The following is a 21,414-nucleotide window of genomic DNA, read 5'->3' on the forward strand; positions in this document are numbered from 1 at the left end:
GACGTGCCGGGCACGTTTGCTTAAATTGTTTTCCTCTGTGGAGGAAAAGAAAACTCGACATCTTAAAGTGCTCTCATTTTTGAAGAATTTACTTTTTTTTGAATCCTTAAAAAATAGCTTAAACAAAACCATTCGGGTTAATTTATGTGGCAAGAGATTAAAATGGCTAATTTCAAATGACAGGAAAATCGTCGTCAGTCCCCTCCTGCCTCTTGAGAGGCCCCAAGAAGTGACAGCAGACTCGATGGTGGTTCACGGATCCCTCCGCCCAGAGGGTCAATCAGAATTCAGGGTGAGGCACACGCCTTGCAGCACCCAGTGGGAAATGTGCTTCGTGGTAAAGAGATCAGCCTCGAACACCAGGCCAACCCCCATGGCGTTCCTTCTGGTGGAGGTGGTGTAGACCGGCGTGCGGAAGGTATACTGCAAAGCAAAGGCGTGTGAAGTCCCAGGGCAAAGCAGCGCTCGTCACGGGACGGGGCGAAGGCCTGTCGGCCGAGCCAAGAGCAGTGGCCGTCCCGCAAGGCTGCACCTAAGGAAACGGCTGTGGCTGCGGTCCCGCGGGGCCGTCGGTCCCACGGACACACTCCCTGGAAGCGGACCCAGGCGGGCAAAGCAGGAGGCCTGCCGTCCACACCGGGGGTAACTACTGTTGGATTCGCTGCCTGCGGGAGTGCACAAGAGGCCTGCGGTCTCTCCTCAAGTTGGCCTGGACCACAGCGCCTAAACCCGAATCTGTGCCACCTGCCGAGTCTCTGCATGCACACGCGTGTGCGCGTGCGTGCACCTCCCCGGGAAGTGAGTGCACGCTTCTACGGTGTCTCTCGGGCTTCCCCACCCACGAAGGTTAAGCGCCCCGTGTTAAGGGGCGAGACTGCTCGAAACCGCCCCGTCCGTGAGCAGCCGGAGGGAAGGGGAGAGCGAGCGGCGGCCCCACCTGCAGTTTGAGGCGGTGGGCTTCGATGGGGATGATCTTCAGGATCGGCAGGTCCACCACCAGCACCTTGGGCTTGCTCTTGACGAGACACCCTCTTTCTGTGTCCCAGTCAGCACCTTCTAGGTACAGTCCTGACACAAAGCATCCTAGGGGTACGGGGAAGAGGCCCCTGTGATACTGCCGTGTGGCAGATCTGTCCGATGGACACAGCAGACAGACAGGTCATGACCGGCGTTCCTTCCCCAGGCTTTCTGCCCTACCCCACTTCCCTTGTTAGAGGAACAGCCCAGATGGGACACTCTGCAGACCCCACGACCCTCCCCCAGGGGCTCGATGAAATGCACGGGGTGGTCGCCTCTCCCGGCCATTTGGCATCAAGGCGCACAGACTTAGACCGCTGTGGGCCCCAGCCCGTAAAGGTGAAAGCATCAGCGGGCACCGCAGCAACTCCAGATCCCCCCCGAGCCAGTCAAAGCCTGGCAGAGGATGTGGTCTCTGGGGGCGGGGACACGGCAGACATGCAGAGGAGCAGAGAGAGGGACAGTTAACAGGCCCAGAGAGAGCAGTGGCCCCAGCTCTGCCAGTCCCTATGAGGCCTCGCGGGCCCCAGGAAAAGGTTCCAGCTACAGTCTGCACGGCCAGTGACCAGTGTCGAAGGGACTCGAAGTCACAGGGTAAGTGAATGGCTCCTGCCGCGGCCGTCCCATTCCCTAGGCCCCAAGGTTTCCAGGGACACTGCCTTGTCATCCGGTCCTCTGGGGTATCTGGCTCTGACCCAGGAGCCACTGCCCACAAACCAGCACGGTGACATGGTTCACTTCTCCCTGATCTCGGCCCAGGTCTCAGAGGAGAAACTGGGAGACAAACGTGTACTCAGCCTCGGAGATGTCACGACTTGGACAGAGCACAGACACAGCCGGCACCTGCCGCAGCCTGACTTCCAGGCACGGCCCGGCCCAATCGGGACCGCGCGAGCCCCCCCTTTCCCCCCGTCCCCCCCGCCCTGGGAATCGGGGATGCTCAGGGAGGCAGACCCAAATGAAAGGCTGTAAATCCATCAGGAGTCGACCTTACCTTGTCCTGCCCGCTCACTCACTTCGTCTGCATCTTGGAACTTGGTCACTTGCGTGAACAAGGTGGAGCGGTCCAGTGGCCAGTCGTTCCTCCGACAGGTGGCCTGCACCAGGGCCGTGAGGTAGGATTCGGGGATGTGCAGCCCCGAGAGCCACATCACGCCGGGCTCACCCTCGGTGACCTGGAGAGAAGCGGGGGCAGCGGGTGGGGCTTGGCGCTGCCATCAAACGCCAGGCCCGGAAGCTGAGTTCGCGATAAAAGACGTAATTCATCTCAGTGGCAAAAAGATGCTGTTGGGGCAACCGGCAGCCTATTTGGGAAAAGTGAGCTAAATTCCAGACGAAGTAAAGATTTGGATAGAAAGAAAAATACCGCAAAAGTACCAGATCAAATCTCCAGGGAATGTGGTCATAATCTCGGAGTAAGGAACATAAAACCCAGAAGCCATAAAAGACTGATATATTTGACTTCATAAAAATGTAAAACTTTCCTATGGAAAACAAAAATACCACAAAGTCCAAAGACTTAGGACAAGCTGGGGAAACAGCCACGACATTAGCAAAAAAAAAAAAAGGCTTCTTTCCTTGATATGCAAAGACATCTTAAAAATTAACTTTAAAAGATGGAGAACTTAATTTAAAAAGGACACAAAAAGACAATTCACATTAAAAAAAAACCACACGAAGTATCTGAAAAGCATGTCAAGTACACTCAGCCTCCCCATAACCAAAGAAATGCTCATCCAAACAATTAGACATTATTGTTTACCAGTCAGGGAGGAGAGATCCCAAAGACTCAGAACACAGAGTTGCAAATGAAAGGAATAATAAAAGGCGAGGGAATAATGCTCTCACACGCTGTGGTTTCGACTTCTCTAGACGCCCGTCAGAATTTAAAAGCTGCACGCCCTGACCCGGCCGTCCCGCCATCTGAGTACGCCCGCGGAGGAAGCTGTGTGAGCATCGGACGTGCACGCCACAGGGCCGGCAGCCACCCAGACGTCTGTCAGAGGACAGGACGTGGGACCTCTGTGAAGTGGAGCCCCCTGAAAAGGACGAGGGGGACCTAGAGCTGCCTAGGTGGGACAGGGGCCAAGACAGACCCTTAGAGGAATAAATCGAGCTATGCGTAGTGTGCTCCAAAGCCTTAAAAATGCAAAGGAAAAGAGAAAAAGACACAGACACGCAGGCAGAGTCCGAGACCATCTGGAGAGCCCCCGATCTGCTGCTACGGGAGGTCGGTGCGGTGGGGGGTGGGGGGAAGAGGCGGGGTCGGGAGGCGGCCGCAGGGGGTCCCGGCTGCACCTCAAACCAGCGGACGGACCCTGCCTCTCGCTCACCCACGACGTGTACTGGCTGAACCGCCGCAGGAAGTAGAGCATCCAGTTTCCGAGGGACTTCAGGGTGTCGGGGGCGAGCTTCCTCCAGATGTTAGGGATCTGCCCGATGAAGAGAGACCGGGCGACGTCGTCCAGCTCGCTGCTCATCCCAACTTCTCCCGCCAAGGCCTGCGTACGGAGCCCGGCTCTCAGGGTGGACGGCCAGGGCGGCGGGAGCTGCACCCAGGAGGGGACCCAGGCGGGGACGTGCCCACGGGGACCCGGCCACGCTCACCCTCTGCAGCTCGGCCAGGGACCTGGCCATCCGGAAGACCAGCTTGTTGAAGCGCTCCAGCTCCTGCAGGAGCACCACCGACGTGGGGGAGATCCCCAGCCCGAGGTGCTTCCGCACCTGCTCCAAGTCGAAGACCTGAGGCATCTTGTTTTCGATGTCCTTGGCCACCTGGCCGATGTAATCGTCTCGGCTGATGCCAGTGCTGGAGTCCCCTGAAACCGGGACGCGGTTCAGGAGAGTGGCGCATGCGCGTGTGGCCTGGGGCCTCCTGGGCCTCCCGCTCCTGGCAGGACGGCCTGGGCGATCCGGGAACTCAGCGCCAGCAGCCACGCTCTGTGCCAGCGCCCCCTGCCCTGAACCGATGCCGCCCGCTGCAGACTTTACCGGTCTGGGGCTGCAGCTCCAGCAGGTGGGCCCACATGTCCCGGGCCGCCTGAGTGTAGTACCCAATCTCGGCGTTGGAATGGAGACCAAACACCTCGGGTGTGTTGGCCAGCGGGAGGGCCTCGATGGCTTCTGCGGTCACAGAGGACAAAGAGAGGTTACACATCGTGCCGCCCTCGACGTCGGAGGGCCCATGGGCTCGACACCCCCAGACATGCAAGGCTCATTTCCACGGCCTGGTGGGTGACATTTTTAAGTGAAAATTCTACCCCATCCTGGTTGATGTGTCTCTCTTAGGAAAACGGCTCAGTGAGCGTCCTGGGGGCCGCTCTGCCCTTCCGGGCAGAGTCTGAGATGTCAGCCGTTGTGCCAGGACAGAGAGCTGAACCAACCCCACCAGCTCGGAGGCGAGGACGAGGGCTGGGCCACCAGCAGAGTGACGGGCCACGCCCACCAGCCACCGACCCACCCCCACCCCGGGAAAGGCGTCGAGGGCCGACAAGCCGACCACGGAAACCGGAACAGCCGCAGTGGACGGTCTCGCAGTGGACGGTCTCCCTCGGAAACGACTTTCCAGCCGCTCCCCGACCTCTGAGAAATCTCACCGACGAACTTCTCCTTCACGTCACCCACGGGGATTTTATAGTCCACCTCCTTGTTCCGGAAGAAGTGGAACGGCTGGAAGGTGTCGAAGATGAAGTCCCCCAGGTACTCGTCCATGTACGTGGTCAGGATGCGCCGGTCGAAGCTGTCGATGGCTCGCCCTCCGTACATGACCTGGGGCCACAGGGAGTGAGCGGCCATCACGCCCCCCGTACATGACCTGGGGCCACAGGGAGTGAGCGGCCGCTTTGGTAGCAGACAAACTAGCTAAACAAGGACCAAAGAAGCCAGCAGCCACTTTTGTCTCTGGAATCGGCGGTGTCATTGTTGGAGCCACGTGTAGGCCACCAGGGGAAGCCTTCCTACGAGCCCGGTACGCGGTCATAGTCTCCAGAGTGGACCCCCACGTCCACCCAGCAGGGGCCACGGTACCCGACATGCCTGAGGCGTGGCCAGGGGCGTTGCCCACTCCTGGCGGCGAAGCCAGACCCTCCGTGTGGACAGTACTCACTCGGGACAAAGCCGACTGGGTGAGGAGCCAGGGGTAACTCGCAGAGACCTGGGGCCTCCGGCTGACGGGCAAGGGGAGCACGAGGGGAGCCACTGGGGGCTCCGAGGTCACGTACAAGGGCGCCAGGTCACAGCCCCGCTTCAGCCCCGGGAGGCAGCCCGCAGAGGAGCCCCCGAGACGGCCCTACCTCTCCGATCAGGTACTTGAGGCTGCCCCACGGGATCCGAGGGTCGTGTTGCTGGAAGGCTTTCGTTAAGTACGTGTTCAGAATTTCCATGCAGACCTGAAGAGGAAGGAAGAGGCTCAGTCACCCTCAAACCTCGCAGCCATCGGCATCCTGACCCTTCCGAAGACGCGGGCTCAGTCGCTCGGCACAGCGGGTGAGACAAGCCCACGGGTAGGGGGAAGCGGCGGCAGCCGCGTCTTAACCTGGAAGTCCGACTCGTTGAAGTCGTAGTACACATTCCACCCGATCTTCCCGAACTTTCTCCTCTCCTGCACCACCGCGTGGAAAAATGCCAGCACGTAGACCAGGGTCTTGAAAGCAGGGTGCGGGCACTGCTCCAGCAGGTCGTGGGAGATCTTGAAGTAAGTGGCCCTCAGGTTGAGCTTCAGCCCGTTGGGTGGCTCCGTGACAACCTGTCGGAGGAGGAGAAGGCAGACCGTGTCGGACACCGCAGATCCGTTTATGGCTTTGAGGAGCGTGCAAAATGGAGAAGACCTCCTGGCTTTTCCTTCATCCTCACACAGTCGTCTGCCCTGTCCCCAAACAGCAGAAGCCTCTCGTCAGAGACCCGGGAGAAGTTAAGGAACTGGATGTCCTCGCTCTGCCACCCGCTGGTCAAATGGCCCAGGGAAGGTTCTTTAACCTCTCGCAAACAGGAAATGAAAGTGGCTACGTTTTCCCTCTACCTGCCCCAAAACAGATGACAAAACCTTTCCAAAAAAAAAAAATTCTCTAGAGAGTAAGTTAAATGGGGCATGAAAACTGCCCGAAGCGTCTGCGCAGACCACCAGCGTAGTGCAGGCTGCGCCAGCGCTAGAGACCAGGGAAGGTTAACAAATGCAAAGTACAGGAAAACTAACACAAACGTTGTTCTGGGTCATGCACACGTGGTGAAGACAGGCCTGGGGTCGCAACTGTCACCAAACTCAGGACAGTGCTTCTCTTTGAAGAGAGGGAGAGATGGAATTGGGAAGGGGTGTCCGCGAGGGTCCAGCCGTATCCTACGTTGGTTTCTAAACACACACACAGGCGCACGCACACACGCCGAGGTGGCGGTGAGCGAGCGACTGGGGCGTGGGCACAGCGCTGGGTGTCCCGCAGCCACACCTTGAGGGACTTCTGCAGGATCCCGATGGGGAAGCCCTTGGTGGGGTCGGTGGTAAGCCACAGGCGGAAGTCTGGGTGGGGCTTGGTGATCCTCTCCAGGGCCTTCTCCAGGTCCTTCAGCCACTTGACCAGGAGGTGGCAGTTCTGCAGCATCAGCCACTGCCCGCGAGCCACGGCGGTCTCCAGCAGCTGCAGAGCCACCTGCACCGGCGGAGAGAGAAGGGACGGGTTGGTGTGCCCAAGCCACCCCAACCCCGTGCTCGCCCCGAGACCCTCTCCTAGCCCCCAGGAGGGCGATGGCCCACTCCAGCCGGTGACCCAGGAGCCACGGAGGGCGCCTTCGAAGAAAGGGTCCTCAGAGTGCCTTCGGGGCCACCCGTGTCCGCTGGGCCGGCCCGGCCTGAAGGTGAGGGCCCACACTGCACTCGGTGGCCTCCCTCGGCCTTACTGCTCCACCCTCTCCGACAGGGCCGCACCCGCCCGACCGCCCCCTCAGCTGGGCAGCGAGAGCCCAGACCCCCAGCGGGGTGCCAGGAGGACCGGAGATCACGGCGCTGTGCAGCTGCCTTCGGGAGCAGCAGCACGCAGCGGCCCTGTGGGGCTGGGCGGTGCTGGCCGCCGGGTGCGGGAGGCCGCCTGCTAACACGGTCTTCGCGCTGGCATCCGGCTGCCGTGCCGGATCCCGCAAGTGCGTGGCACTCATGCGTGGGGCGGCACGGTGCGCTCACAGCCAGACGTCAGCATGTTCCTGACAGAGGCCGGGGGCCTCCCCAAAGGTAGGGCTCGTCCCTTCTGACAACAAATTACCTTTTCTTGACCTTGACCCATGGCGAGGAATTTGAGGCGGTTCCCCCCAAAACCACTGCGCTCGGCTAATTTCATGAGGTCACTGGCAGGGTCGGAGCCGGGGCTGAGGATGAACACTATGGGCGAGTTCGGAGTGCTCTGCTCGAAGATGGCTTCAAAGCTGATCATCGGGGGCTGCACGTACCTGGGGAAGGAAAGGTTCCCTCAGAGCTGGGAACTCCCCGGAGGCCAGTGCCCGCCGCTCCCGTGTCCAGCGCGTTCAGACTGTCCCTCTGCTGGGCTCTTTGCAGCGGCCTCCTCGTTTTAGAATCCGGTCTGTGCACATCTTGCACGCTGGATGAACTCTGTACCCCTCCAGCCCAGCTCGGTACCCAACCCCTGTGGGCTTCAGAAGACCTGCACTGAGCTGGGTGACTCCTGACAGGGGGCCTCTGGGCACAAAAGCCAGAGGTTCCACAGTGACATCCACAGGCATCCTGAATGGCTCTCATCTCAAGACTTTAAGAAATTGGTTGCCAACACATAAGGATTGGGGGAAATCCAAATTTTGATCATCTTCTGAAGAACCAGAGGACCTGGGTCCCCATTGCCACCTGGGATCGGTCAATAGGAGTTAAGCTGACCAGGACTCGACCTCTCCAGTCCCCGCCCAGTTTTGTTCACTCATTCCCACCACCTGCCAGCTGCGAAGGCATGCATGAGCGCGACCCCACGCCATCTGTCTGGCTTCGCCTGCGGGTCTAGAGTACCTCGTCCCACCACTGAGCACCTGCAGTGAGATGTGCCGTGTGAATCCATACAGGATCGCGAAGCCTTACTACCCACCCCCCGAAAAGTATGCCAGATATTGATTACTTATTAAAATAATATTCCAATATAATGAGTTAGATACAATATGTTACGAAATTTTATTTTATCTCTTTCTTTTTGAATGCGGCTACTAGAAAACGTGAAATTACCTACGTCTCTCACGCTGTATTTCTCTCAACTAGCTCTGTTCTAGGGTGACTCTCCAATAATGCTCCAAGACAGGGCTGTGACAGTTTTCTCCAGAGCTGGCCAGCCACTGCTGTCTGTGAGTCCAGGGGGGGATGACCCCGCAGAAAGGGCCAAGCAAACGTAAACGACACACTTACTTCTCTCCCATTGTCACAGTCACATAGTCGGTCACAGCCCGATAGACCCGATCCACGCGGAAACAACGCAAAATAAGCAGCTTCTGGAAAGGGGTGATGTTGTCATCGTAGCCCAAGGGGAATGGGGACTGCTCAAGTGAGTCCAGGTCATACCACTGGGAAGAGCAAAGGACACTCATGGTGGCATCAACGGTATAATGATCCAGGCCCCCATTTTTATGTGAAGGTCCCAAAAACCGCTATACAGAGGTGGCATCTATAGAAGTATGAACATCAGGGCCACTTCTAGTCAGATCTGTCATTTTCTGCCCCCCAAAACTATGCAGCTCAGGAAAGGAAGGTCTGATTGTCATTCACTGTTGGGTCTCCAGTGCCCATCAAGGGACATGGTCCATGGCAAATGCTCAATAAATATTTCTTGGATGGATGGATGATGGATGATGGATGGACTGGATGGATGATGGTAGATGGACGGACGGACGGACGGATGGATGGACGGGATGACATTTATTTATTTATTTATTTGCATTTGATTATGGGATGACGATGATGGACATTTATTTATTTATTTTATTTATTTTTTATTTACTTTATTTGAATACGGATTTTATTTTATTTGATTTATTTGGGATGGATGATGGATTTATTTTATTTATTTTTAATTTTATTTATTTTATTTATTTATTTATTGGGACATTTACTTTTAAACAGGTGGGGACTTGGGATTTATTGCATTTATTTATTTATTTTATTTGTATTTAAACTTAAATCCGGATGGGTGGGTAAGTGGGTGATGGACATTTATTTGGATGGATGGATGATGGATGATTTACTTATTTATTTATTTATTTATATTTACTTATTTGAATGTATTTAAACTAAACGGTAAGTGGCAGTGGATGGGGATGGACGGATGGATGAGTGGGTGGGTGGATGGATGGGAAGATGGACGGACGGATGAACAGACAGGCGGATGGATGGTTCTCTCACAAAACCATCTGAGCTAGATAAAGGAGAATCCCATTCGTGGAGCTAGAGGGCACTGACCACACTCTGGATTGCTCACAGGGATGTCCCCGCGCACGAGGACGGAGGCTACAGGTTAACCTCGGAGGTCACTGACGTGCGGGGAAGGGAGGGAGGAGCGAGAACACGCGCTCACCTCCTGCCAGACGGACAGGTGTTTCTCCACATCGTCAGGAAGATGCTTGAAGTTATCCGGAAACATTTCCGATAAAAGAATGATATCTTCCCATCCCTGGTCGGACAGCCAAGCGCAGGGCTTTTTTCGTTTGCTTTTCTCCAGGGAAATGTTTCCTAATCACGACAGAAGAAGAGTCAGCAGCCGACTCCAGCGGGCCGGGAAGCATAGGCAGTACTAGGACCTCCCTTGCTTTAGGGAATGATCCACTGCAAAGACAGGGGGGCGTAGGCTTCCCACGTCACCGCCTGTGACTCCCGCCAGCCACTCAGCGTGGCTTCCAGCCTCCGGACAGGGCAGCCTTTGGCCTAGACCGGTTGCTCTGAGTCAAACCAAAACTGTTTCTGAGGCCGGAGTTGTCCATTGAAACATTTAATAAAAAAAAGTGCTGTTGGAAGCCGAGTTCTAGGAGAATCTCTGCTGCTGTTTGTTTTAATGAACGCACTCGTATACGTGTCGATGTGGGTCCCGGGAGTCGGGAAGAATGAAACAAGGCAAATTCATTACCTTTTAAGAAGAACTCTAGTTCTTCCTGGGGGACTCGCCCTTCTGCTTGTTCTATCTTGATCGTCATGTTGAACGAAAAGAGTAACTTGTGGCTCTCAAACAACCCTGAAGAGAAACGACAGATGGATACTGATTTTAAAAATTCATTTTTAAAACTGAGGTTCTTAGGCACGACCTGCTCAGATTTAGAGAAATGGAACACCCAGCCCGCACGGTTGCGTCGAGCTCTCGCTACAGCGATGTCCACGGCCATCTGAGTGCAAAGAACACGGGCCGCATTTACATGTCACGCCCAGTGTTCAGACAAGCGGGGGTGGCTGTGTTCTAAGAAACCGTTATTCCTAAAAGCAGGCGGTGGGCCGGGGTGGCCTGTTGGCCCTGGCTTGCCCATCCCTGCTGTGGAGTGAGCACGTTCCATCCGCGGACGCTGCTGCTGGGGATACACACACTGGAGTTGTTGTGTTTGTTTTTTTAACAGAAGAAGCGCATTCCTGGAAAAAAGTCGTGTAAGTCACAATTTGCGATCTGAATTCTATTTCATGTGTTGGGAAGGTTGGCTACTTACGTGAGCCCTGTGGGAGCGATGGCCTCGACCTTTTCCCTGCCCGGTTGGTATGGGCTGAATTATGTCCCCCGCCCCACCCCCCGCCACCACCAAGTCCATGCGGCAGCCCTGAGCCCAAGGACCTCAAAATGTGACTGTCCTTGGAGGCGGGGCCTCTAAAGAGGCGACGGCATTAAAACGAGGCCGTCAGGAGGGCCCTGGTCCAATCCGACCCACGTCCTTGTAAGAAGAGGGAGTTCGGACCCAAGACGGCAGGGCGCCCAGGCCCAGAGCACATCTGACTGGTGGACGGGGAGAGGCGCTCACCTGTGCAGCCGTAGTTATAGATGTTGAAGGTCAGTGTGTCCATTATGTTCCTTAACCGCTTCATGAGAATGGAGTCCGGCAGCGACTTCTTCAGTGAGAACCCGAAGACTTCGAGGAAGGCGTTCAGCGAGTACTGGTACATGGCATTCACGAGCGCCATCTCGGACAGCACGAAGAACAGGATGGCCCCCCGCCTGGCGGCCGGCCGGTAGCCGTCCCGCAGCCTGTCGATGTCCAAGGCCGTCTTCTCCGCCAGCTTGAGCTTCTCCGACACCTGAAGGAAAGGTGCGCGTCGCCACAGAGACTGGAAGACTGTGCCGTGGGCGGAGGGCAGGAGGGGGAGGGGCAGCGAGGCAACCCACACAGTGCTCACAGGGGCTCGGAGGACCCTCTCACGAGACGCGCTGGACAGCAGCAGCTTGACCCCCTGCCCCCGTGCACCCTTTTTCCTAATGACAGTCCCTGACTTTTACTTGGAGACTCACAACATCCCCCTTTCATTCCGTATTGGGGGGCTCCACCCCAACTCCAGGACGGCATGTGGCCCTGGCCCAACCAATCCACACATAGCACCCCCAGGCCATGGGACCGTTCGCGGGTGGACACGTGACTTAAGTGACTCTCAGGACCTTCACAACAGAGACACACAAAGGTGCTCATGCTTCCGTTTGGACTTAAACCTGAGGGGACAGGAGGCCAGACCCATCCTGTGACCATGAGGGGAGCTTGGCTCCATGGGGAGGCGGGGGATGAAGCCAACCCAGCAGAAGGCCCAGCCCAGAAACGGACAGAAATCGAGTCTCGATCACGTGCTTGGAGTCCTGAATCCAGCCCTCCCTGAAGCCATCCTGGACTTTCCTGTGTTCTAAGCTGACAAATCCCCTTTGGACTTAAGTCAAGGAGGGCCGGGTTTGCTATTACTCTCAACTGGAGGCGGCCGACCTGATGCCCAGGGGCGCGGGAACACCTTGAGGAGCCCCCTCCCGCAGCACGCCCGACAGAGCGGCCATCTCTCACCAGCAGACCCCCAGGTGACCCCGAGCCGGAGCCGGATGAGCACACAGGCCGAAGTCCTCCGCCCCCACCCACGGAGCACGAACCCCCGCTCCCGAGACGGGGACCGCGGACAAGGCCGTGAGGTCGCGGGTTCCCCCCTCCCCCGGCGCGGCGCCCTTCCCATGCAGCCGGCACCTCCATGGCTTTGGACTTGGTCTCCTCCAGGGTGTGCACCAGGTCCACGTTGTCCAGCATGTTGCCCGTGGAGGTGGCCAGTTCCCGGAGGAGGGAGTCTTCCAGATCCTTCAGCAGGTTCTTGTTCTCGCTCGTCTCCTGGATGAGGTGCTCCCTCTGCTCCTCCAGCTCGTGTCTCTCGTAGGCCACCAGCACGCTCAGCAGCTGGTCCTCCAGGCCCTTCAGCGTGACTGCGAGGGAACGAGGGGAGGCCCTCACTGCCGTGTCCCCCCGATGGGCTGGCCATTACATCCTCTCGCCTGGGGCGAGCCGCGGGGCGGTTTGAGCCAGCCTTTTGGGAACAGGTCTCACGCTCCCACCAAAATCGCTCTAAAGCCACAGGGTGGGAAACGTCGGGACAAAGTGGGGACGCTGGACAGAAAGAGCAAAGATGCACGAGCACACCCCAAACTAATGAACCTGTTTCAGGACCCGCATGACAGCCCCAGAAAATTCGAGAAACGGCATTCGATTCCTAATAGAATTCAGCCCAGAGGAAAGGGAGAATCACGCTCATGCCACACATTTAAACAGAAATACAGAAGTACGTCCTGCCCCAGCGGAGAGGGGTCTCACCCCATGCCCGCCCCCTGGTCCGGACTCAGCTGCGCCTCTGACACGTCACTCATTGACCTCCCGGGTGCTGCTTCACCATTAACGACTGGCCAGTCAAGGCGCGACTCAGAGAGAATGAGCCGAGGTCACTGAATGCAGCGACGTCCTGGTGAAGCCTCGCTCACGACTCCGCGGCGACCACCTTAGTTTGCCACCGCGGCTCCGTGGACCCTTACCCGTGTAGTTGATCACCATGGCCTTCCCGAACACGGACGGGGAGTAGCTGGGGTTGGCCAGCTTGGTGTTCAGATAGAGTCTGAAGTTGGAGTCATAGTCCACTTCCTTGTCGCCCAGGATGATGAACGGCCGTCCTTGGGAGACGCGCACGTTCTTCTCCAGGACGTTGTCGATCACGGGGTCGATGTACTCGTCCACGTCGTGGAACAGGAAGGGCGTCCCGTACTTTATGGCCATCTCGAGCTGCTTCAGGAAGTCAGGGTCGTTGAAGGAGGCGACCTGGGCGAGAGCGGAGGCCGATGCTGAGGGTCGTCCCTGCGCCGCGAGTGTGGCCTTCCCGCCATCTCTCGCTGGACCTCAGACGGCGCCCAGACACGGAGCCCACCAAGACTCCGCTGTCACCCTCTTGTAAGCACCTCCTTCCACCTGGTGAGTGCTCTGTCATCCCTTCCCCGGAAATATCCAAAAAACTCTTCCTCTGCCCCAGCCCCCACCCCACCCTCTCCCTCTCTGTCACGACGCTGACTCGCTTAGCCCCTCTTCCCATAAAACGAACCCTCCCTCTTTAAGGGCCAGGATGGGAATCGGGGTGGCGGCTGGGGGCCACTGAGGAACATCGCAGCATTAATAACATTCGTCTTGCAGCTGTCTGGGAATCTCAGAGGCAGACGTTCCCCTGAGCTTAGAACACAAACAGGCTTTCCCCCTGGGAGCAAGGACCGGAACAAAAATAAGGAAAAGATAAAACGCAAACTCATGGATTGGTTGATTATTTCAGCAAAATGTGACCGGGCCCCAATAATTCACCCAAGAAAACTAAACACGTGTCCACAAAAACAACTTGTACACCAACATTCACTGCAGCACTATTCACAATAACCAGAAAGTGAAAGTAAACCACACGTCCATCAGCTGATGGATGGATCCCGTGGTCCATCCACACGGCGGAACATTATTCAGCCATGAAAACGAATGCCGCTCCGACACTCGCCACGCCATGGGCGAACCTTGAAAACATGATGCTGCGTGAAAGGAGCCAGTCACAAAAGGCCACATATTGTGTGAGCTCATTCACACGAATTGTCCAGAATAGGAAAATCTATAGACAGAGAGTGGATTGGTGGTCGCCAGAGCCTGGGGTCGGGCATAGAAGAATTGGGGGTAGGAAAGGTGACGGCTTGAGGTTACAGCACTTCTTTTGGTGATAAAAGTTGATTCTGGTGATTGTTACACAACTCTGTAATACACGAAAAATCACTGGATTCTGTGCTTTAAATGGGTAAATCGTATGGCATGTGAATTGTATCTCGATCAAGCCCTCTCCTCGGCCCTTCCAAAATAAAAAGGCGACCGAGCGTCTAAGGCCACCGAGCCCTGTGCTGTGCGGGGGACACAAAGATGAGCAAAGCACGGTCTTTGCCTTCAGGTCACTCACAGCCTGAGAGGCGCGGCACACGCCAAGAGCAAAGCCGAGGCCAGGTGGTTTGTTCTGCCCCTGGGACTCGACAGGGAGGGCTGCGTGGGGGCCCCACAGGAGCTCAGGGTGGTGGCATTCTGGCTGGGCGTTGCTAGAGCCCGAGGGAGCTGGGGAGATGGGGCAGGAGAGCTGGGCCGTGCCCTGAGAAGGGGCAGGGAGGGCAGAGGGCACGGGAGGCGGGGCGGGGGACTGGCTGTACCCGAAGGTTGTTTTTCTCCTCCTTCCTCTTTATCCAGTTGAGGGCTTGCTGCTGGGGGTCGATGCAGAGGGGGAAGCGGCTGGCCCGGGTGGTGAGGATGCCGTTCTGAATGGAGAGCTCATCGGGGGGCAGTCCCTGGGAGCCCCACCTGGAAGGGACGGACCCAAAAAATCCAAGTTGTGAATGAAGGGTTAAGGGTGGCAAGACGGGCCTTCCAGAACAATCCGCCAATCCCCAGACTGCCCAGCCCTTCTCAGAGCCTAGCAGCTGGACGTGCAGTGTACCCCGCCATTTCTGGGCAGTCAAATCAGGTGCACCCCTCGTCCTCCGGGCCCGGGCCACACACACGCACCTGCTGATCTCAACGTCATCCGTGAGCAGGCTCTCTAATCGAAAGGGCTGGCTCAGGGGGATCGCCCGCTCCAGGATGTCGTTCTGCCACACCTGGCTGACCATCTCGTCACGGAACTCCCACGTGAAGGCGCCTTCGTAGCTCAGGAAGGCTGCGCAGAGCAGGCAGTCACCCAGCAGCTTCACCCGCCGGTGTATCAGCTCGTCCAAGTCGTTCAGCCACCTGGTGCAGGACGGGGGCGCTGCAGTGAGCGGCTACCTTCTGGCTGAATCTAAAGGAACATTCTAGAAGAACCGGCTCGACCCACTGCCAGGGGGGCCAGCCGGAAGGAAACATTTCTCGCAGAGACGGAGACCGCCGGCTCGTTTTGCCACCTCCCTCCCTGTGTGCTCGATGTTTGGAAAGACTTCGTTCAGTCCTAGGCCTCGGCAGAGCCTGGCCTCTCATGGGGGCCTCGGTCATTGCGTGCGGGACACATTTTGGCCCAAAGCTTTTTATTAAGTACGGATCGCATTGTTCCCGAACGCTTAATCAATAACTTATAAACGCACCCAGCAGAGCTCATGAACTCTGGCCCTGCTTGGTGACAAATTTCTACCCAAGATATAAGAGAGCAGGTGTTTCAGGCGGTAAATGGCCAGAGTCTTCTAGGTGTTGGAAATACTGAGCACTGTTTGTTTCCCACAAGCGAACAATATTTTCTAGTGTTTTCCATACCACTCTTACAGGTGCCAGTTTAGAAACTATTGTCCTATCCAGTGGACCAGCTATGGCCAAGTGGTCTTGCTGAGAAGCATCAAACAGCCCCACCTACTTACGACAGAAGCTCGGGACTGAGCCGGCCACAAGTGTCCAGCGACAGAGGTGGGCTCCGGCTCCAGACCCGTCCAGAACGGACCCAGGGTTAAAGGCCACCAAGAAGGAGAGTGGCCCGGGACTGCGGCACCTCGCAGGCCGGTGGCTTCTCCATAGTGGCACCGCCTCCTTCACCTATAACAGTCGCTCAATAAACAACACTCGATGGCTAACGAAACACTAAGAATCACCAACAGACTGGCCATTAGCCGCCTGAAACGTGAAAACAGTACCATCGCAACGTTTCGCACGGTTTTCAGATAGAAATAGGCACTGCACGTGGCGAGAACCCCTGCTGATGATGTATGTGCACGGCCAGAGCACCGAGTGTCCCTAGGAGCCACTTGTCGGCTGGGCGCGCGCAGCGAGCTGACCTGACGTTCTCAGACCCCAGTCCCGAGATGAGCTTGTCGGCCGCGATCAGCCGCCGCTCCATGATTTCGGCTTCCTCCTGCAGCTTCTGCTTCTCCAGGATGGCTGCCTCATATTTGGCTCCCAAAGCTTCCAGCTCTCTCTGGATCGTCGCCAGCTCGTTCTGAATCCTTTCTAGTTCGCGTTTCGTGAGGTAATAGTTCCGCTCCAGCCTGGCCACCTACGTGAAGACGGTTTGCAGGTCTGTAGGGAGAAGGGCAGGGACCTTGGGCTGTCTCCACCCTGTGCTGCTAATGAGGGTCACGCTTTTGGGGGCCAGCACCTGCCAGTGCGAGGCACGTGGTCGCTTTCCTCAGTTACCTAGACAATGGTCTGCTGCAAAGGCCCCATATCCCATTGGGAAAAGATGTCCTGCGTCCGAGTGAGCAGGTGGCTTAATCTCAATGTGTGCCAAAGTCACAGGAAGAGGACGCTGTGGTTCTAGGTCAAAAACGCGAAGGAATGCTTCGGAGACAGCACTGGTCTCACTACTGGGTGCTCAGTTATCTTAGTAATAAAATTCCAAATTGCAGAGCAATGTCGAAACCTGGCTCCGAATGACAGTATCGACCTTGTAATTCTCTTCGTACTGTGGGTTCCGCATGTGGCTTTGACCCAGCAGTTCTCCACTGGGGCCGGGGCCGCCCCCCAGGGGACGTGGCAATGCCTGAAGACACTTTGGGTTGTTGGAACTTGTGGGAAGGAGCAGTGGCAAGGAGCGGACAGGGCCCAGCGGTGCTGCTAGACAGATGCCCTGCTGCGGGCACGCCAGTCCCCACGACACGGCCCCGCCCAGCCCGAGCGCCAGCAGTGCCGAGGCCGAGAAACCCCGCTTTCGCCCTCGAGAACAATTTCGAACATCTTTTGTCCCATTCTTTTTGTACGGAATCTGGAAATCCTTCGAACTCGGGTGCTGTCCATTCCCATCACATCCAGACGAGAGCTGTGATTCGGGGATATTATTTTTGTGGGGGTGGGGGGAAGGAATCTTAATGTGACTTAAATCAGGACCTTGCCAAAATTCTCTCCGCAAAGCTGTGGACATGTTAATTCTGACTCCAGATCGGCCTCTTAGCCGCAGCGCTGGGGTCTCACGGACAGGCCGTACCTTTTCTCTCTTGGGCTTGATTTCTCTGAAGACGTCGCAGTAGCCCATCACGGCCTCGACGAACTTCAGCATGCCCAGGCCGGCCTTGCTCACGGCTTCCATTTCCTCGGTCGTGGTGTTGAGAGTCTTCAAAAGGACTAAAAATGGCCAGAGACAAAAGGATTTCAGTGAGCAGCGAGCTCCATCTAGGCAAAATGAAATGGGAAAGCAGCTGCCTGTGCACGAGGTAAGTGTAACTGGTCCCTTACCCCTCTGTAACGGGACGCCCTGTGACGGGACCCCGACGGCTCTCCCCCCGACAATGGGGAGGGGGCCAAACATGGATGAGTTTTGAGTAGAGGATGCTAAAGATGATGAGCGAGGGGCACAGGCTGCTGTCCCCCAGGACATCCTACGCCCCAAGCACCTCTGTGTGATGACCAGCAGCCCTGGGGACCCCGGGGGTCAGTGGAGACCCCCAACTGGGCACTAAGGTGGCTGAGAGCAGGCAGTTAACTGGGAATCGTAGGCCATTATGGGTCTCGGCCACCTCTACCCGCACTCTCGTCCCCAGAGCAATGTCACATAAACGAAAAACCATGCCATCGAAATAAATTTGGGTAGAGAGAGTGCCTCTGTGCTTCTGTAGTTGTTGCTGTCCTGTGTGTTTCGCTGAGTTTTGTTTTTCAGTAGCTGGAAAGGAGCACTTAAGTTCCGAACAAACCACCAGGACAAAGAGCGACACTATAAACAGGTATTGCCTTTTGTCATCCCTGCTGGCTAAATGCCTGGCAGGTCAGGACTCCAGCTGAAAGCCACCCCCTCCTCCTCACCCACCCGGGGACCTACGGAGACTTTTTACTGGCAAGAGGCACAAGAGGAAAAGTCGCGGTTAGGCCAACCCTCGGCGCCACCGGGCCTGTCGGAGAAGATGCACGGAAGACAAGGCCGGGCCCGGTTCCGCGAGATAACAGTGGACTCACTCGCACAGCGGGCGTCGACCGCGCCCGCCGGCCAGCACCCCGTCCTGCCTCACGGGGCAGTGCCGCCGTCCTCCCTGGCCCCTCCTGGCCCCCCACCCCACTGCACCGCAGAGACTGGGAACCACCCCGTCTACGCTCACCTCTGATGTTTTTCACTTGGCCCTGGGTGATCGAATCGAAATCGATCTCCATCAGCGATCGCAGGAAGTTGGGGTCGGACATCATGCCCTTGGCGGCTTTCCAGCTGAGCTCCTTGTGCCCCTTCATGATGAGGATGCACTCGCACACCGTCTGCACCTGCTTCGGGGGCTTGGCGAAGGACCTGCGGGAAACGGGGTGCAGGTCGGACGTGAGGTGTGGCCAGGATCCCGCCCGGACAAGAGTTTCGGAAAGCGTGGCCCAGCCCGGAGCCCTGCCTGGGAGGCGGCAGTGCGGGGAAGAACAGGGAGCCACGTCCCCACACGTCCCCACATGGACCTGGGCTCCGGACGGAGCTTCTCTGAGGGCAGGCGCCAGGGTCTGATCTGTCAGGTGCCAGACTCGGCTGGGAGACTGACCGGGCAGCAGAGTCCTCCGGATCATTAAAGGATCATTAAAATGCAAACCCAGGCCACCCCCAAACCCATGAATGGGCAGTCAGTGCAGCCTGAAAATCTACATTTTTAATTATGCCCCGGGGCGATTCCTCAGACCGAAGGACAGCCACCGTCACCACTGCCACCGACAGCATCTCCCTATTTCCCATTTACCAGATGCAGAAGCCTGCGCAGTGCTCGGCGGCCTGTGTCCACGTGGCCTGCGGGGTCCTTTCAGGCTATGCAACCCCTTAAATGTTCTCCTGGTCTTTGATGAGACTAGACTGTCACTCTGCTGCCCCTACATGCACATGTCCAGTGCCCTCAACCCTCCAGGGACTGGAAACCCAAAAGGAACAGGAGAAGGCACGGCAGCATGGGCGCAAAGACCCACGAAGAACGGTCACCCGTCAGCTGTGGCCAGTGGGACCGCCCAGCTGCCCATGGCCGGGCAAACCTGATGAGAGCCGCGTGAGTCAGGCAGACACCAAAGCCGCAAAGGGACAGGGACAGAAGGGAAGAGACAAAGGAAAGAGAAGAGAGAGGAACAGGAGGTGACAGAGGCCCCCGGAGGGCGCGGAGCAGCATGAGGAGTGCGGCAGCCCTTCCGGGGGGAGCCCAGAGTGACCCAGGGGAGCGGGAGGCAGGGAGAGGGTGGAGGAGGGTGGGCAGAACTCTATTGCATAGCAGTCGAACTATGCTGGGCTAACCCGAGCCCCTCCCAGCCCTGGCACCCCCAACCCTGGCACCCCACCCTGGCACCCCACCTAACTGCCCTGCAGACGAGGGAGGACAGAGGGATCCACACAGCGTAAGGACAAGTCAGGGCACAGTCTCCAGCGCAAAGCCCCATGATTAAAGTAATAGTCCTGAGTCACCAGAGAAAGGTTCAATTACGCCGGGGTTAGGGGCTTACGAAAGCAGGCAACGCTGTCAACTGTGTTTAAAAGGTTTCCTTCGGAACCGCTGAGGGCCAGGCCCAGGCCCAGGCCGCTGCTCTCTGGCTAGTCAGAGGAGGAAAGAATCAGCGAGATGTTTTCAGATACAAGATGGGAAGCTCCCAGGCCTCAGTGCCGCGTCCCGAGCCCGTGGCACACATTAGGAGCTGTCCAGGGTTCTCGGTTTTCCCACCTACAGAAGGGTGGCGCGGAACCGAAATTTCCAGCCCCCAAAGCCTATGAGTCCACGAAAGTGAAGCTGTCCGCTGTCGGCCTTCAGACGATTCCCGGGGGCCGTACCTGGCCGGCACACCTAGCAGGGAACCGCGCTTGCGAGCCCGGGAAGCAGAACATTTCTCTTTCATTTGTTTCTTTTCTCCTATGGCAAAAGAAACTCGGGGGAGGAGAGAATGAGATGGAAGAGACAGAATAGAGACAGAGATGAGAGAGAGAGAGAGAGAGAGAGAGAGAATAGAGAGATAAGGGTAGGGGTATGGGTCGGGGTCGGGGTCGGGGTCGGGGTAGGGATGAGAGACAGACACAGAGGGGGCACACTGCCTTCTCTGAAGAAAAATAATCACTCTGAAGCCCACTCCCCACCTCTCTCCCTCGCTCTACCCCAGACGCTCCAAATGTCCCTGACTCTCCCTCCAGCTGAGCCCCCTCCAGCCTCCAGGAGGCCCCTCTGGCCTCCATCCTGTAACTGGTGAGTCCCTCCCCTCCGGTCACTTCCCGTTTGAAAGTCACTTCCTTCCGTGATCACCTACCCCCCAGACTAGGCCAGGTTCCCCACTATCCACAGTCACAGCAGCAAAGACCTTTCCTTCCCGGATCATTCTGGTGTACACGTGGGATTCCCGTGCGAACGCCCGTGCCTCAGACCCCACCTGCCCGCTCACTGCTGCTCTAACCCCCGTGCTGGCACAGGCTGGGCAGGTGGGAGACACCCAGTGACCCCCGAATGAAAGGAAAAAGAGTAAAATGGCAAGCCAGGAGCAAAGGGAGCCTTTTCTACAACAGAGAGACATCCACTGCTAATCTTCACTGCTCCTGACCTTCCTGCTTTCATATTTGAGGATTCTTACAAAGGGAATTAAGCTTTATAGAAAGGAAGTCTATTCAGGGAATTAAAGGATTATGAAACTGTCAAGATGTCAAGTGCTGAATCAGCACACTTAATGTCAAAGTGACCTAAAAGAAAGCCAGATGGCAGTCATCTGCAAAAAAACAAAATCGGATCCACACTCACATTGAACCCCAGAAAAAAAAAATCCCAATGAGATCAAAGATTTAAATGTAAGGAATTTAACCATGAAAGTACAGGAAGCAACCACGGGGAAATGATTTCCCAATCTTCCAGTTGTAAGACTTCTCAAGTATGACATAACATCCAAGAGCCACAAAGTAAAATATTACTAAAATCTATTGCATAAAAATAAAAATCATACGTGGCCAACACAAACACACGCTCGAACCTCACAAAGTCAAATGGCCAATGACAAACTAGGAAAAATATTCGCAACTCATATCACGAATAA

The 21,414-nt window shown here is 56.7% G+C and overlaps 1 protein-coding gene across 1 annotated transcript in view; it reads right to left on the reverse strand.

Annotated features, from left to right (window-relative positions):
- Positions 1 to 71: 71 nt before the first annotated feature.
- The window catches only part of DNAH10 (dynein axonemal heavy chain 10), a 97,865-nt gene continuing 76,522 nt past the window's right edge, over positions 72 to 21,414 (reverse strand). The window contains exons 52-73 of the mRNA XM_039879264.1: positions 18,504 to 18,685; positions 17,402 to 17,538; positions 16,257 to 16,474; positions 15,028 to 15,249; positions 14,676 to 14,823; positions 12,999 to 13,278; positions 12,169 to 12,398; positions 10,978 to 11,251; positions 10,107 to 10,211; positions 9,561 to 9,715; positions 8,399 to 8,553; positions 7,263 to 7,446; positions 6,456 to 6,656; positions 5,552 to 5,761; positions 5,310 to 5,405; positions 4,614 to 4,785; positions 4,009 to 4,140; positions 3,625 to 3,836; positions 3,351 to 3,518; positions 2,012 to 2,192; positions 938 to 1,083; positions 72 to 423 (exon numbers count right to left, since the gene is read on the reverse strand). Coding sequence (XP_039735198.1) covers positions 277 to 423; positions 938 to 1,083; positions 2,012 to 2,192; positions 3,351 to 3,518; positions 3,625 to 3,836; positions 4,009 to 4,140; positions 4,614 to 4,785; positions 5,310 to 5,405; positions 5,552 to 5,761; positions 6,456 to 6,656; positions 7,263 to 7,446; positions 8,399 to 8,553; positions 9,561 to 9,715; positions 10,107 to 10,211; positions 10,978 to 11,251; positions 12,169 to 12,398; positions 12,999 to 13,278; positions 14,676 to 14,823; positions 15,028 to 15,249; positions 16,257 to 16,474; positions 17,402 to 17,538; positions 18,504 to 18,685 — 3,955 coding nt within the window. The 3' untranslated portion in view covers positions 72 to 276. The remainder of the gene's footprint in view (positions 424 to 937; positions 1,084 to 2,011; positions 2,193 to 3,350; positions 3,519 to 3,624; positions 3,837 to 4,008; positions 4,141 to 4,613; positions 4,786 to 5,309; positions 5,406 to 5,551; positions 5,762 to 6,455; positions 6,657 to 7,262; positions 7,447 to 8,398; positions 8,554 to 9,560; positions 9,716 to 10,106; positions 10,212 to 10,977; positions 11,252 to 12,168; positions 12,399 to 12,998; positions 13,279 to 14,675; positions 14,824 to 15,027; positions 15,250 to 16,256; positions 16,475 to 17,401; positions 17,539 to 18,503; positions 18,686 to 21,414) is intronic.

This window comes from Pteropus medius, unplaced genomic scaffold (assembly GCF_902729225.1).
Source record: "Pteropus medius unplaced genomic scaffold, Ma_sr-lr_union100, whole genome shotgun sequence".
Taxonomy (NCBI): Eukaryota; Metazoa; Chordata; class Mammalia; order Chiroptera; family Pteropodidae; genus Pteropus; species Pteropus medius.